The sequence below is a fragment of the Anoplopoma fimbria genome, chromosome 15 (assembly GCF_027596085.1).
Source record: "Anoplopoma fimbria isolate UVic2021 breed Golden Eagle Sablefish chromosome 15, Afim_UVic_2022, whole genome shotgun sequence".
Lineage (NCBI taxonomy): Eukaryota > Metazoa > Chordata > Actinopteri > Perciformes > Anoplopomatidae > Anoplopoma > Anoplopoma fimbria.
The window spans coordinates 8,735,204-8,752,916 of NC_072463.1; the positions used below are offsets into that span (position 1 = coordinate 8,735,204).

A 17,713-nucleotide genomic window follows, 5' to 3' on the forward strand; every position below is an offset into this window, starting at 1 on the left:
GCTGACGGATGTGTGCGCGTCAGGTCTTATACCTATGACATTTTTTTTGTTGCTAAAACAGCATACTAATTGGCCACGATTTTACATTAATTAAAGAATATGAAAACGGCAAAATAAATAAATAAATACAAATGTGTTTTAGTCACCTTTAATGCAAATAATGAATCTTTGAACTTGATAGCTGGCCTTATGGGAGGACAGGTGGATTTAAAAAGACAAACACAAAATCCTTCATATACGTTGAGTTTAAAGGTTTATTGAGTAGAAATATCCCAAGTTACTGTTAAACATAAAGAGTCTCCACAGCTAAATTGAAGTAAATATGGATGCAGTTAAGCATCCATATTTACTTCAATTTAGCTTCAAACAAAAACACAAGGCAGTGACACACATTTACACAAAATAATGTTAAGAAGATACCTTTCATTCATCAAACAACAGAGCATTTAATGGTTTATTCTGTTCTTTTTTTTTTTTACAGCTGCACATTTGCTTATTTAATATTGACCCATTTCAAGGAACATTTTCAAGGACTTTGTTTAACATATGCACTGCACACAGACAACTAGTCAAATAATGATACAAGGAAAAGAAGAATCGACTTTTTAAATATTCAATACATGCTGTTTCTACATATATAAAAAAAAAATTTTTTAATTAGGCCTACATTGTAACCAACTCGCTTGCTTCAAACTATGTTACACTCTGTGGAGATTAGTGCAGTCTATGGGAGATATATATATATATACACACACATACACACAACCCTCTTAAGCTATACAACCACAACCAGAGGACAACATGTATGATATGTAAATATTGCAGCTCCACACCGTTCTTTAATAGGCAGACTTGCTGAATTCCTATGATCTTAAATGTTAAATTTACTCTGCTAAGTTGTTAAACCAGTGTAGTTTGTTTTGCAATGGTAGATTATTGATAACGTTTGTTCTTTTTACACAAGATATCAAGTTTAAGATCATATAAAGTTAGAGTTCAATCTTGTGCAGTAGTGTTGTTTTTACGGTCATAATGCATGAGTTGCATCATTATGGATGCCGTTTGTTAGAGGTATATGGTTCCCGTTGGTGAGGGAAGCTTTCTTCAAAGCAGCCACATTGCCATTGACGTAGGTGGTATATGGAGGCAGGAAGTCTCTCTGCAGCTTGTGCTCCAGCAGCATGTGGTTCTGAGGAGGAAGGCCGAGGCAGGCTCTGAAAAAAGACAAGGAGGGAGACTGTTGTCAACTTCTGTCACTAATGACACACCTGCATATAAGCCTTAAAAAGTCCTGAAATATCACAATTCTTCTGTTGAATGTACAAGGAATTCTTTAGGGGGAAAAGTGTGGGAATCTAGGTAAAGAAAAAAACCCAGGCCTTGTCCATACCTCATGATGTTTTCTATGCAGGCCCTCTGGCGGAAGAAGGCATTGATGACCGGTGTCCCAGGTGGGACCAGGGGGGCCTTGCAGAGGAAGGAGAGCACTGCTAAGACACTGTGGAAGGACTGGAAGTCCTCCTCCCCCTGGGGTCGGATAGTAATGCGCTGACAGAGCTCTGTCAGGATCACCAGGTCCAGAATGATTGGAGTGGCTAGTAGAGAGTCCTTTTTGCAAAGACAGAAAGATGAGAATGGTGTTATAGAAAAGAGAAGCAAACCCACATTCATTAATGCATGGAAATCAGAATGCAGTTCATGTACATGCAGGAATCGGATTTATACAATACCAGTGTCTTTTTTAATACTACCACTAGGAGTCGCCAAAGCAACACTTTTAAAATCCTACAAATTTACTTGGGCTTAACTGTAAATTACACCACATAGTTTGGAATGTTTGGCCATTAGTTAACTACTTAAGGTATCCTCTAGTTGTATCAGTTAAATCAGCATTTCTTTTCTTGGAAAGTCCCTGATGTGTGGCATTTATTTCATGATTGCAAAATCATTCAGAAATTAATTTGATAGCATAAAAAGTTGTTTAGTGAAAATGGGACTGCAGAATCTTCCCAAACATTTTTGATAGAGTAAATAATTTTATAGAAATGAGGTAATCCAGGGTGAAAACTACAGAAAACCAGAATAGATATTATTTCATATGTAGGAATGATGATGGACTAAAGCAACTAGGCCAGTGAAACATTAAATAACTGTTAATGACTGGAGGACGTCTCTTTAAATTAGCTTCAAGACTTGTTAAGGAGGATTAACAGTAAGCTCTGCTCTCCTGAGCCTCCTCCTCCACAACTACTGTCAGATAAAAAAGAAGAATAGATCTGAACATTTTGTTTAACAAGCAATTAGTAGCCTGGACTCTGGAAAAAGTTCTAATATGCTAGATGTTTTATAGAAATAGATGTAGTGACCACTGACCTCACAGGTGTTGTGGAGCGCGATAGTATTGGTCCCTCCCATCATTATTTCAGATGTGTATTCATCCATAGCACGCTTACTGTCTCCCACATAGGGGACATACTTAATCACCACCTGGAATGACACAGAGACAGTTTAAAAAACGTCTGATAAGTCATTTTCAGCAACCATCCGTATGGAGCTCATTATTTTTCTGTGTGCGAGTCACTCACACAGTGGTCAGGTTTTTCTCCAGGCTGGTACAATATGGAGTTTGACTGGACCATGTCATCCACCACGTTGCTCTTGGAGATCTCTTTAGAGCGAAACTGCTGTGGAGCCGACAGGTTCTTCCCATCGTTGTTGCCAAGGTGATTGTAGCTGACAATGGAGGTCGGCTGTCGAGGGAGAGAGGAACTTATTAAAATGTCTTTATTGAGAAAATACAACATACCGTAAATTTTAAGTTGTCATCTTATTTTCTGGTAGGTCTATCACATTGCTGCTGTTCCAAAGGTTAATCTTCCAAAAAGTTCATCCTTACACAACCCAAGGCTTTAAAGGTTAAAAGGGTGTTGCATGCTGTGCAAATTGTAAAGCCATTTGATGAAAATGTATAATTGCATAAATTCACAGTTCACTGACAATCAGGGTCAGGAGGCGCGTCGAAAGCCAATTCCAGATTTGCTTTCCGTGTCGCTATATTTGTATTTTTACAGCGCCGTGTTTGATATTTTTTGAAACCTTCTCTTGGCTGCATTCTTACGATCTGGCACCTGGTCCCTACATTTTTGTAAAGGTTGATTGGGCACCCAGAAACGTCCCAAATACAGCGAAAATAAGGAAATAATAGCAAAGGGCAAAGTCTCTGCAGATACAGACACACTCTCCTAATCCAGTCATAATGATGATTGAGAGGGATTATTTTGAGTCTATTCTAGTTTTAGGTAGGAAACATCAAATTAAATAAAACCCCCCCCCATATTAGTGTTCTTAGCTTTTCTAGTAAACTATAACCATGTTATTAGTTATTCACTCTCATAAGTATCAGTCCATTTCTATCTATCCATCCATCCATCCATCACCTGTGCGTCTTTTTCTCACCTTGATACCTGAGCTGACCAGGAAGTCCACCAGCACTGATTTAACCTTGGTCTGACCGGATTTGAAGTCATCTCCCCCAATGAACACCCCCTTCTGCACGGCCAGCTCTATGGCCCCCGGTACAAAAGTGTTCTGGGGAGAGCCGTTGATGTAGGCACAACCCTCCAGTATACTGGCCACAGCAAACAGGGTGGAGGGAGAGACTTCTGCTCCAGTCTAATGGATGTAGGAAAAAAAATAAAATAAGGAAAAAAAGAGATTATTACCGTTACCGAGTGTATTATCATATTCATGCTTCTTGACTCATAAGGCGTACATTTTTCGAGTCCCTCTTCACATCATCTACATAACACAACTCTGTAGTTAACTTCATGCCTATCTAAAATGAGCTGTTTGCTGTAGATCAGAAATCTGTGAAATAGCCCATTATCATTGCTGATAGCTGTACAAGCATGCTGAAGACAGGAGATAACATGTATAAACTCACCCATGAGGGGAAAAAAAAAAAATCATAATTTTCTTCCCCTGATCTGATATAAAAAGGAATAGCTGACTCATTATGGAATTTCATCTACAAATCCACAGTGAAGTGTTAGGAGAGCTAATCTTCTCATCCTCTAAGCTTTATTAATCTCTAAATGGATGGAGGATTACCGTTTGGTCCTCGGCATTAGGAGGAAATTAAAGTCGAATTCATGACTACTGGCCACCATCACAGTTTAGGAGGTTTCTAGGACAATTAAAAGTTAATTATCTTACTACGTCTCTCCTGACACCAACTTAAAGATTTGTGTCTTCAGAGCTTGCACTTTAAAAACTATGATTCATGAAGCTGGAAGTTTTTTAACCCAACTCTGTTCACAGCTGCTGCTCTCACCTGGATTGCAGCAAGCAGGTTCTTTGCCTTGTCATTGACCCCCGGTATGACATCACAGAAGCGCTCAGTGTTGGCGGTCCACAGAACGATGACTTTGTCCACACCACTTGATAGACGGAAGTCCCTTATGTCAGCTCTGATCTGCTCCATCTGGAAGATCATTTACTTTTTAAGTCAAATTAAAATGACATATGAAGCAACATGAATCTGAAGTAAAATGCACATATGGAGCAGAAACTCCAGCCCTCTTAAACCAGTAGAACACGCTTTACCTGCTCCGCCATGCTTCCGGTGAGGACGTTGTCCGCCCGACTCGCTTGGTTTGCAGCGATGAATTCTGGGATATAGATGGACGGTCTGGGTTTCAGGCGGCTCATGTGTGGCCGCAGCTGCTCTTGTAATGACCAGTCGAACACCTGAGCTCTCTCCATCGCTCTGCCAAGATCCATTGACGAGATATCCCAGCCTAAAAACACAAACACACTTCAAGTATATGTATGTATATATATCATTTTCCAGAAAAAGGCAGAGGCGGACCTGCAGGTCAACACTTCCAACTTATAATAAACTACAGCAGCTCTATAAACAGCCTGCCTGTTAAAGCTCTCCCCTTATGAAGTATCAGACTAGACTGCATTAGAGGACACCATACTGGAACACATCTCTGACCATCTTCACCTCATGCAGAGGCTCTCCATGAAGCTGCCCTGAGGTCAGATTACCTGGTGTTTACACTGATGTTAACAGCTCACTTATAATACACACATACACACTTGTCAGTTTCTGTATCAGAGGTTAGAACTCGAGCAAAATATCTGAAATTGTCCTTACCGTCAAAGACTATATCATTAGGCTGCACCATGGGTAAGAGGTCACAGAGGGGCACATTGACCTCGCCCTCAAGCCCTGACCCCAGACAAACAGTAGACGCCTGCAGCAGGGAGCCAAAGTAGTTTGCTTTCTGAAGAATGTGGGAGAAAAAGAAGAGAAAAACCACAAATTGAATTCCCTCTACAGACTTTTTTCTAGTGGGTTTAAAGGTTTATTATAAGTGTATTAAATCCTCTGAACCAGAGAAAAATGGCTAAAATGGAAATCACAGGAAGCAGCTCATAGAGGTTACAATGTATGCCCATATAAGGGGATGTCCCCAAGACCACAGTCTGTTAATCCCTTAACGCTCTACTGAACAGTTCAGCATAACCAGCTTATAATGAGTCTGTACAAGTGTATCGGGGGATATACAGTAGGCTATATTTATAAAATAGGACAAGAGGGTTCTCTATTTGCTCCCCAGTGGCAGCCTCAGGTTTTCACATGCTTTTGTGATCTGGTAGTAAAAGAGATCATTCACGATCTAGAATTTTCTTGGACAGAAGAATCATTGTGGTTCTAGCATGTTTGAACTGTAAAACTACCAATGTATGCTTTACACAAGGGATGGCCATTTTCCAAGCAGGCAGCAAAATCAACTTACAGAAGGATGTTTGAGATGGTTACAAAATCAAGTTGAAGTGAAGTTATTCAATTAAAAATTCAGTACATTTCAAGTCTATCCCAGCTTTTTTCCTGCACCAAACTGAAATTAATGTAAACCAGCAGCTGATTCACTCTCTATATGTGTACAGGCATGTTTTCTGTCGCTCCACTCACCTTCATTCCAGTCTTGGTTCTCCAGGTGAGACCCAGCCTGTTGGCCAATACAGCTGCTGTCACTGTGGTCCCGTTGTTGCCTCCCCAGCCCACCAGCATCACACCCAGCCGGGGCACTTGCCTCTCTGTGCGAAATGTCATATTGGTGGTATGGGGGGTCACCTGTTTCCCAATAAGGAGCAAAATTAGAGGGACATTGTACAAATGACACACACACAGACTCATACTGTACAGACAGAAAAGGCTATAAAAAGGTCCACTTACTGTTACTTTGTTCCCATCTCTCTGAACTGATGTGGTCTGGTAGGGATACTGAGACACAATGTGTGTATCTGTGTATTTCACATTAGAGCTGTTGATGTGAACGTTGGCTGACATGGCTGCAGTCTGTGAGGAGAGAAACAAAGGGAATTTGTTCAACTTCAGCTCTGCTCGCATCTTAGTCCCGCCTACCGGAGATCTGGGCGCTCTCATTTTAAAAGGAGAATTTAATTAAATAGGGCATATGTCACAGCTGTCCATTCTTTTGTTATATCGCTGTATTTTATGATCTCTGTCAGATTAGCACGACAGTATTCAAGACAACTCTCTTATCCTATTTAGGGACATGTCGCCAGGCTATTAAAGGTTTGAGACATAAAGACAGACAACCATTCTCGCTCACATTCATGCCTACAGTCAATCTAGAGTCATCAAATAACCAAAACTGCATGTCCTTGGACTGTGGATAAAACGCGCACTGGCAAACTCCGAACAGAAGAGCCGTCCCCTAAATATCAGAATAGCATGAGAAGCATGCTGGCTTGCATACTGCCAGATGAACATCTTGGTATTTTTATGCATACTGCATTGGACATACTATGAATTGCAACATACTAAATATTTTTCTGGCGTTTTAAATAGTATGGTAGTATTAGCATTGGAAGGCACAGGCATTTTAGGAACTGGGCTGTCCTTCAGGATGGAGCTCTGAGATAGATTTCCAGGTCACAAGCTGGAGGATTGAGGAGCAAGGACAAGAGGAGGCTGAAAATTGGAAGAGGAGTAAGGACCCCAGAGGTATAAAAAAAAGAGATAGGCACACATAACATAATATGCCTGGCATATTACATTAACACAGAAGCGTAAACATTAAGGATTTATTATTATTATTTAAGCTGGAACATAAAAAAAAACAGGAAATCAGGAGCATTAAAAGCATATGTACATTACCTATATTAAAACATATACATTATTCATTCATTCATTCATTGTCCATTGCTTTTAATGTTGCTTATTGAAGCAGTTTTGACACAAACAAGTCAATTGTTTGTTGTAATGCCTGGAAGACGTATACTACTATGCAAAAATATAACCTCAAAATGTTACATAGCATGTTTTAGTGTCATCAATGTCACGTGGTGTGTTGGTGCAGAGTACTGTGTCGCATTTATATTTATACAACTCTAAGCCCTTGAAGCCTTTCACACTTAACAATTGATAAGATGACGTCAGTGTGGAACATTATCTGGAGGGTGTCCATATCCCTTAGAACACGTCACAACTAAGCTGAATGAGAGACGGGTACGATCAGGCCGTATTAAGACCCGCCCTCCTCTGCCTCTGATTGGCTTACACGCGTCACTAACTGCAGTGAGCAGTAGCCAATCAGAGACCGCGAACGGCACTTTCGCCATAGCAGTTTTCATGATTTAGCGAACACTGCATAAACAAAGTAGAGATAAACTAATATTTCGCGACTCCCTAACCGACAAAACCGTACACATTTTCTCAGCAAAACCCCGTCAGACAATCTTGGGCTATTTCTGTCATTTAAAAACAGATAATATGCCAATAAATGTATGAACTCACAAACCCGGAAACACGCTCACCTTCTTCCACTTGAGCACTAAAGATGTCCGATCACACGTCTAAAGGAAGCCGGTCCTGGGTGGTGTCGTTGGTCGTTTGAACGGATTTAAAGCACCTCTTCTCGTCCCACTGAGCACAAATGATAATTTTGCGATTTTAAACGTATTCAATGAATGTGCCAAATCAGACAGCTCCGTCCGTCTTGTGTAACCCGCGAACAGGCAGAGGGCTTGAAACCCGCGTGGCCGCAAATGGTAGGTTCTGTGCTCGACAGTTTCTTTTGGGCGGGGCCAGTTTTTCTTTTTTTTTTTTGCCAAGTAACTTTATTGAGGTTTTTTTATAGTGTCTTACAGTGCTGTCAGTCGAAAGGACATCACTTTTTGTAAATAGGATGAAACACTTAACAGAGCTATCTTCCAGCAAGGGATTCCATACCCATTATAATTCTACTATAATAATTGCTGCTGTTATTATGAAAACTCACCTCTTCAAGAAGTACTATTATTATTATATTCCTTTATTGATCCCCATGGGGGAAATTGGGGTGTTGCAGCAGCTCAACTACATAGAAACAGATAATAAATACAACATATTATACAATAAAAATAAAATAAAAACAAAAATGTACAGTATACTACCCTGAGCCTTCCACTTAGCACTTACTGTATTCGTATTAGTTTGTTGTACTTATTGTATTCGTATTAGTTTGTTGCACTTATTGTATTCGTATTAGTTTGTTGCACTTATTGTATTCGTATTAGTTTGTTGCACTTATTGTATTCGTATTAGTTTGTTGCACTTATTGTATTCGTATTAGTTTGTTGTACTTATTGTATTCGTATTAGTTTGTTTCTGTACTTTTGCTCTGGTTTATGCTCTTAGATGCTTGTTTAAGAAAGGAGATGCACTTATGACTTCTGGTGACTAGTAGTTCTCTTGAATACCTATGTTGAATACACTTATTGTAAGTCGCTTTGAATAAAAGCGTCTGCTAAATGACTGTAATGTAATGTAATGTAAATATAAGTGGTCTTCATTTTTTCCTTCGTTACTCTGCTTACTACTCTTATTATATGAATCATTTATGTCATATACATTGAATGTGTTGTATCTCTGTTATGTTGTTCATTCTGTACACATGACATCTATTGCATTCTGTCCATCCTGGGAGAAGGATCCCTGCTCTGTCGCTCTCCCATACGTCGTTTTATCTACTTTCAATGAAATTAGTGGTTACAACAACCGGTTGCTCATAGGTGGAATCTTTGTTAATGCTTTCCAACGTTTCCAACGGATATTTTAAGCCCTGGTACAGTTTACAGACGGTGCACACTTTACACAGGCTTATCAATTTCCTGTTAATCCTATGTGCACACTGAGTGCTCCACAGTGTTTGGAAAGCAAGACATTTTTTAACTGGCGTCAGTACAGTCCAACTATTGTGTGGCAGGTAACGCATAATACACACAATTACAGGAGACCATAGTGCCCATCTTGGCATTATGCCAATTAAGGCTGCGCATCAAATCAGTTTTCAGACTACACTGTATTAAACAAAAGCTTTAGGATATTTACCTTCACACGATTGCACATAACTGAAGCGCACTGGCACCCATAAAGAAAATATAGAAAATCTAATAACAATAATGGAAATAATATGAATTGCTCACAAAACCAAACATAAAATAATTGGAGTTATAGTATTTATTTCTTACAATTTTATTTTATTGCATTACTTAAAACATCTATATGTCAGGTTATATGAGGTTTAGTGCAGCTCCTTCCCATAGATGATATCGACTGTTCATAGAACACACGGGACCACCCCCTCTTCTTTTCCTTTTTTTAATTTTCTACCCACTATGCTTTATTTACTTTGTTATAATTCAGTTTTGTTTAACATTAATACTTTGCTTATTAGTGCCAGATTATCACAGTGTAGTAGAAATAACCTTGAACCCCCATGTTGATATCAACATGCACTTTATAACATAGATCAAATGTGCTTTTCTAGGATGAGACAAGGTTCCCTGACTTTCACTAAATGAAAGACAGAGAAGATTTCATCTCCAGAATGCTTTTAGACATATTGCCTGAAGGCTTCATCCACCTGGAGCCTCCATTCCTCTGGTCCATCAGAGTGACTCTAACCAGATACTGAGCTGACAGCTTGGAAGATGACCTCTACATTCCTCGGAGAAAATGATTAGACCCTTGACCCCTTGACGAGTGTAGAATGTAATAGGGAGATAAAGAGATGAGATAAAGAGATGGGCATGGGGCAATTTTGGGAAAAGAAACAATATCACTCACTTATCAGTTGATAGTCATAATTGCTCACCTTAACTTCAGAAAGCTATTTTTGCTAGAGGGAAAAGAAGCTACATTTTATCAGTACAAGTTACTTTAGCCTAAAATGAAATACTATAAACTGAATGACCCCCGAAACCACAAAACAAATAAAAGGTTTGGCAGATGGATTAGTGAATTTGGTTTTGATTGACAGACTTTAGTTGACATAAGGCATACATTTGGTCTGCCTGTCATACACAAATCATTATAGGACAATTGGATTTATTTGAGTTTTGTATGGTATTTACAAATTTAAAAACTTGTTATCGTGGTTACCCATGAGAAACACAGGCCTTACCCTCTTTTCGGTATAAACCTACATCTTTCAAATCTAGCTCCAGTTTGTAATGCAGGCTATTTGTTAAAACGAAGGCCTACTGGGGTACGTTCTTAGATTTAAAAGATCCCTCCAGATCCACAGAAGGAAATCAAACGACTGTTTGCTACTTATTAAAGTAAAGTAGTGCCACTTTTTTGGTCTACTCTAGAGCTTCAACTAACAATTGTCTTCATTACTGATTAAATCAACAATCATTATTTGATAAATGTATTGATAATTTGGTGTATGAAATGTCAAAAAAACAGAAAAAACACTGCCCACAATTATTTAATAGTCCTTATACACATTGCCTGTTTTATCCGACTAACAATCCAAAACCAAAGATATATTTAAACTATTATAACATTAGAAAAAGAAAAGGAGTTTCTCACATTTGAGAGTCTAAAAAACCATGATATTCAACAATTTATTTGCTTGGAAAAAATATTAAATCATTCATGAAATAATAGACACAAAATGAAAGTTACCTACATATACATATATATATATATATATTTTTTTTTTTTTTTTTTTTGTTGTTGTTGTACAATGGACTTTATTTGGACCCACAAAGTAAAAAAATAAATATGAGTACAACAACAGAAAGGTAACTATTTTCCAAGTCTTTCCAGTCGCCATATTCATCCGCGCTCTGATTGGACGACGCGTGTTTACGTAGCAACGGTCCGGAAGATGTCGCTCGGGCCATTCCTAAAAAACTTCCGCCTTAACTTGTAAAGAAAACATAGCAGCTAAAAGGCAATCGACGGCGTAACCAACCGATTTAAGAAGCCAGACCCCAGGTAGATACACGTACACGTTTGACACGCACTCACCGATGCACACACGTGTTTTTAAGCAGTGTGATGACGCGTATTAACTCATCAGCAAACACAGATCTCCAGTGTACTGCAGCTAGCACGTTAGCTCCGCTGCTATCTGCTAGCATGTCGCTAGCATCGCTGTGCTCCGCCATAGGCCTCGATTGAGCCTCTTTACGGTTATATCGACATCAAGTAGCCACTGCACACAGTCAGTCATCGCCCTGACAGCTGATGTTTGCCTCGAATGAAACTCCAAACGTGAGTTCAGGTCACATCAGCTACTTTGTTAGCTTTGTCTAGCTAGCCTGATACCTGCTAGTCGATATAGCCAGCCAGCTAGCGTCAGACAAATCAGTCATCTAACTGTATATCATATGAAACAGGTTGCAAATGACACAAACAGACAGTCAAGCTAGTAGGATACCCTGAGGCTTACAATGATAGCCAGCATCTAAAAGCTGAGCTGCCAATCAATCCTGTCTGTTGTTTTCTTGCTCTCTAAATTGGCCTAAATATATATTTTTTTAAAACAGACAGGAAGGGGGAGGACTTGCTTGCAATAACTGCTCATTGTTTCCTTAATCTTTACTTAATTAAATCTAATAACAACAGCTTCAAGTTGCTGTTTGGTCACATTGGCCTAGCTGTCACCAGCAAGGTAACACACATCTGTGCCATTCCCCTAAACCAGTCACCAAGTCACCTGCTCCTGCTTTGTACAAAGATTGAGTTTGACTATAGTGGAAAAAACAGTGGTGGTTGGTATCAGTTACATGGGATATGTTGGCTGATAAGTTACAATAAATGACAGTAGAGAAATGCTATAAATTATGTTTATGGTAATAAAGATTCAGTCCCATGGGTTGTCGATCGAGTTTATAATTGTGTAATATCGTGCTCAGTACATACGGATTCAACATTTTTGTTCATCCAATATTTATTCTAATGCCTAACCTCACGCGTGGAAGTCAATGATGTCTTAGTTTTGGGAAGCAACATGAGGCCAAGGATGGATGTGCCACTAGTCAGCAGCCATCTGTGACTGAATGAATGGAACTGATGGCTGAAACACTGAATTTTATAACGACACTGCAGAAGGAGCTGTATTTCATGTGGATCGGTCACATCGTAGCCAGTACCTGATTCATTTCATCACGTTAGGATCAGCGCCATTGATATGGGTTGATCAAATCAGTGCATTCCCACTAATAACCAAATATAAAAGAGCCTTATTAGGATATACTGTTGAACCTAAATATTCAATTCAACTAAGCCTAATCAGTACCCTGCTGTCTTCTTTTAATTTATTTCCCCCTAGACTCTTGTCACCCTGGAGCTTGTGTGGTTTTCAGAGTGTGTGTGAGTGTGTGCGGGTGAGCTTATGTGTGAGTGTGTGTGAGCTGCAGTTTCCTCCCTACCGTTTCACCAAGAGCAGCTCCTCCCTGGAGGATGACAATGGAGGAGATGAAGAATGAAGCGGAGACAAACTCCATGGTATCCATGACGCTGTACGCCGTAATGTACCCAGTTTTCAACGAGGTAAAACATCTAATAATGTCGGCAGTCACCTTTAATAAATTATATTATTTTAAAAACAAACACACAGACTCGTTATAGTTAAGTTTCATTTGTGTTAGACTGATAAAACTCAAAAACTAAAAGTGTAACTAGACTATAAATGCTGAAACAGATTGTATAACGATATAACGTCTAATTATTGGTTTGATATGGTGGCAGAACAGGAAAAACAACAAAGTGATGACAATTTCCGTAACATACACCTTGTCCAGAGTTGGCTGTGATAATGTGTGTTTTCTCTTTTTTTTTGTTCCTTAGCTGGAGAGGATCAACCTATCAGCAGCTCAGACGCTCAGAGCAGCCTTCATAAAGGTACAACTATGCATGCATCATGACCTGACACATACAGACACACGACCCTTCACAACTTCCTGTTTTAATATCTTTGGTTTAAATTTAGACCGCATCACAATTTCACATTTTTTTAAATGCATTGAATCAAATATCTAATGCTCTTACCAATATTCAGTTCCTTGCTATAGGACAATGACAGGAATGAATTAGGGCTACAACTAGTAATTATTCTCATTCTTTTTGGGATGAATTATTTTAACTATGAATTAACACAAATAGTAAAAAACACCCGTTATAATTCCCTACGTGCCTTATTTGATGTTATCAGATGTTTTGTCCCAACAACCGTTTAACACCCAGGTAATCTATTATCATTATAGTTGCCCATTTATTTCCTGTTGATCAATTAGCTGTAAGACGGAAAAATGCCAAGTGTAAAATTACAGCCCAAACTGTCAGGTTTAAACACGACACAACCACAGCTTCACCCCAGCTTCCTAATTCAACTTGGTTGGTTTCTTGGGCAATGAGGTATTATGAGCAACTTCACAAATGCAACCAGTTTTGGTAGCGTAGTTTTCCTCGTTTTGTGTTCTTACAGTACCAGTCAAAAGTTTTTCTTTTATCTGTATTTTTATTTTTTTCTACATTGTAGATTAATATTGAAGACATCCAAACTATGAAGGAACACATATGGAATTATGTGGTGAACAAACAAATGCTCAACAAACCAGAATATGTTTTATATTTTAGATTCTTCAAAGTAGTTGAATGAGAAGGTGTGTCCAAACTTTTGACTGGTACTGTATATTTCCTCTCACCTATGGGAGCCGTGCTTCTGCTGCTGATTCACCAGCGAATCACTGTGAAAGAAGCCTGACCATCGCTTTTTTTTTTTAAAATATCTTTTTTTTTATACAATCTTCAATCATCCTCCAACTGGGAAATGATTTTATCCCAGCAATTCCTTGTTTGTCTCATGCCTTCAATGCCACTTCATATAGTGAAGATATATAGACTGACCAAAAAAAGAGTGAAAGGGGACATTTGTGAAGTAGTATTCAGAGACATTTTAAATGCATGAAGTCCTCTAAAATATTTTGATTAGTTTTTCAATCATACCTTTTATATTAGAAATGTAGAAACTTTCAGGTTTATGTGATGTTCATTATGCTAAATCACCTCCATTTACACGATTGGAATTGAAATGAGTTAACTCATCTACTATCAATATAACATCAAAGGTACTGATATTCCGACTGGTGTTGTGATCCAGATCGTAGTCATCAGATGACACTCTCTTAATATCTTGATCCTTTTTTTTCCCGATCCATACACTGCTGAGATTGCACTGAAATAATAAGAGCACAGTGGCCATAGATCAACGTAACGAAGTAGTTCAACGCAAGCACAGATGAAATATTAATGAAGGAGAAGCAGCTCTGTCTTTATTCAAACCAAAGTGAGATGTGATCACCTTACAGCTGTTTTACTATGTCAATTTGTGAGTCTTTTGTTCGTCTACCTGAATGGCCTCGCTAACGCTGCCGCTGCTTCCTTTATGGCGTAACTCAAGGTTGAATTATTCAGGAGGAGAGGGTTCGTGAGTTCGTCTGAACTGCTCACAGGGGACAGCCGACTTTCAACAAAGTTCAAGCTTTGTTCTCGGCAGCTCGACGCCTCTTCTTGCTATCGTTGGAGAAGGCATTCTTTGTCTTATTATGTCCAAATTGCTTTATTCTGTTCCTCACCCCGCTTGCCCTATTCTCTTTTGTCAGGCGGAGAGGGAGAACCCTGGCCTGACTCAGGACATCATAATGAAGATCTTGGAGAAAAAGAACGTCCAAATCAACTTCACTGAATCCCTACTGCGCATGGCAGCTGATGATGTGGAAGGTGTGTGTATATAAGAGAAAGAGGCGCTGTGGTGGTAAATGCCTTTTGTGACCCTGTAGGCCCATCCTGTCTCCGATTCTTCCGCTCCATCCCGACTTTACCGGCTTGTTTGAGTTGTGTATCTGTCCAGTTGTATTCATCATTGAGTCTCTGTGAATGTGCTGAACTCGCTTTATTCCTGCAGAGTTCATGATTGACCGGCCTGAGCAGGAGTTCCAGGACCTAAACGAGAAGGCCAGAGCTCTGAAACACATTCTCAGCAAAATCCCAGATGAGATCAATGACAGAGTACGCTTCCTACAGACTATCAAGTGAGAGCGAGCACACACACACACACACACACACACACACACACACGCACACGCACACGCACACGCACACACACACACCCCATGCTGTATAAAAAACTTTGTACCATATTAGGGGAGAAATGCAGCGATTTACACATTACAAATAAATGCTGATCCGTCTTATAGGAGGCATCACTCCAGCCTTCGGTAACTTTAATCTCTCCATAGGAGAAATATCATTAGAAATACAGCCATAATTGTTGAGGATAGTCCAAAAAACACAGTGCCGTCCGTATTACAATGGTTAATTCAATGTTACCGTCTTTTACATCACTGAGTGTTACACTTCTTGGTTGGATTTGTGTTGTGAAATCCTCTCTTGTGCTGCTGTTGGTTTCCTACAGAGACATAGCCAGCGCCATAAAAGAGCTCCTGGACACGGTCAACAACGTCATTAAGAAATATCAGTACCAGAATCGCAGAGTGAGTCACGAGGACACAAAAACACAAACGTGTGTACGCTTCTCTCTTTTCCCTTGTTTCTTTATGACGTTCCTGTGTATATTTTTCTTGTTTGTAAAGGCTCTGGAGCACCAGAAAAAGGAGTTTGTGAAATACTCCAAAAGTTTCAGCGACACCCTCAAAACATACTTCAAAGACGGAAAGTAAGTGAAACCATAACACCGCATATGTGAACATTGGAAGAAGAGTAGTCGGCGTTTCTAGACAGACATGTTGCTGACAATAATATTTTTTTTATCAAATGGTTCATTAATGTTAACATTTTAGGTTGTTTAGATGACTATTCTGATTCTAAATAAATACTATAAGTTATATTTTCGAAGGGAATAGTTTGACATTTTGGGAGTCTGGTTGTCTTAGCTGATTGACAGCTGGCAACCACAGAGACAACAAGACTCTCTGCCAAGAAGTAGTCCAGTTTATTTGTTGCATTATAAACTTTTTAGTAGCTGGTAGGCAGATTTTGTAACCTCTCCACACAGCCAGGCTAGCTGTTTCCCCTGCTTTCAGTGAGCTGACCCGCTGCTGGTGGGTAGCTTCATAGCAAACTACAATTAAGAGAGTTATAGCAATCTTCTCATCTTACATTTCAAACATGCAAACTTCCCAGCCTGTTGAACTATTCACAACATTTGCTTGCGACAAGATGCTTCCTTTGCATACCTACTGTATAGTGTTGTTGCTAAGTAGCCAACTGACTCTGAACTGTTGCTAGCGTTGTATAAAGGTCGCCTTCTCATGCTCATTGACATTGTATCCTCCTCCATTGTGCCAAAAACCCGTTGAGGTTTCAGGAGAAGAAGTTGTTTGCGGTGACTCAGCTGGTCGTTTATTAGCTAACAAAGATGTGTAAGCTTTGATTGTCTTGGCAGAAACTTATTCTGTTTGCTCCTCTAGTATGTTTTCTCACGTTTCATTTCTGTGTGTTCCCAGGGCAATAAATGTCTTCATCAGTGCAAACCGGCTCATCCACCAAACCAACCTCATACTGCAGACCTTCAAAACCGTTGCCTAGCCCTCAGAGACCTCAGAGGTTCCCCCCTGTCCTGTGGGGAGCAACTGCTAGGATGGTGGAAAGCTTGAAGAGCGCCTGACCCATATATGTAAATTAGAAAGAGTTGATTTTAGGGTTGGGGGTCGATTCCATTGGAGTCGATATATTCTAGATTCCGGTTCAAGAGACTGAAAAGTGCCATTTGTTTTGTCAATGAGGATTTTCCAGTCTCGAAGTGGAACTGAATGGGCCCAAAGTCTTGGTTGATTTGATTTTATTTGGACAGTTTTAATTTATAACCCTGGTCTTGTTGGGAGTAGGTGAGGCGAGGTGTTTATTAAAGACTAATTGCCATTTTTCTAATATATTCATGTTGATCATTTTACTTTTAGCTTTTCAAATAACGGCTACACATCTCAGACCGCATTCAGTAGGGGTGTGTCTCAGTCGTCTATACTGGTTTTCTCTTCTCGGCTCCTATTTGTGTCATTTTGCCATGGTCTGTATGCGCAGGATCCAGCTGTGGGGAGTGGAGAGGACGCAGCCTCGGACATTGGAGAAGCAGACTCAGATTTTGTTTCTCTTTATTATCAGAAGACAGAAAGCCAAATGACTTCCAGCACAGTGTGCGCCTTACCAAGTCCTGTAACATTCCCTCCTCTCAGTGTAGTGAAGCGGAGCCAGTCCCTGCCGTTGGGGCGTGTAGAGAGAGAAACGAAAGTTCTGTATTTAACTGATATCTGGTTGCAAATGTTCAATAAATAGTTTCCAAATGATGCTTTTTTTAAATGCGTCCGAGTCCAATAT

At 39.6% G+C, this 17,713-nt stretch overlaps 2 protein-coding genes across 2 annotated transcripts; one reads left to right on the forward strand and one right to left on the reverse strand.

Annotated features, from left to right (window-relative positions):
* Positions 1-453: 453 nt before the first annotated feature.
* Positions 454-8,131, reverse strand: LOC129103478 (inositol-3-phosphate synthase 1-A-like). Its single transcript, XM_054613969.1, has 11 exons — positions 7,858-8,131; positions 6,251-6,373; positions 5,987-6,148; positions 5,165-5,294; positions 4,606-4,799; positions 4,334-4,483; positions 3,457-3,672; positions 2,586-2,750; positions 2,374-2,487; positions 1,391-1,608; positions 454-1,214 (listed from the first exon to the last, which is right to left on the reverse strand). Exons 2-11 carry the CDS (start codon positions 6,362-6,364, stop codon positions 1,028-1,030), a joined length of 1,650 nt encoding a protein of 549 aa, XP_054469944.1. The 5' UTR covers positions 6,365-6,373; positions 7,858-8,131; the 3' UTR covers positions 454-1,027.
* Positions 8,132-11,189: 3,058 nt separating this feature from the next.
* Positions 11,190-17,687, forward strand: LOC129102984 (programmed cell death protein 10). Its single transcript, XM_054613222.1, has 8 exons — positions 11,190-11,311; positions 12,651-12,871; positions 13,169-13,222; positions 14,983-15,100; positions 15,285-15,411; positions 15,795-15,873; positions 15,973-16,055; positions 16,846-17,687. Exons 2-8 carry the CDS (start codon positions 12,782-12,784, stop codon positions 16,925-16,927), a joined length of 633 nt encoding a protein of 210 aa, XP_054469197.1. The 5' UTR covers positions 11,190-11,311; positions 12,651-12,781; the 3' UTR covers positions 16,928-17,687.
* The last annotated feature ends 26 nt before the right edge of the window (positions 17,688-17,713 follow it).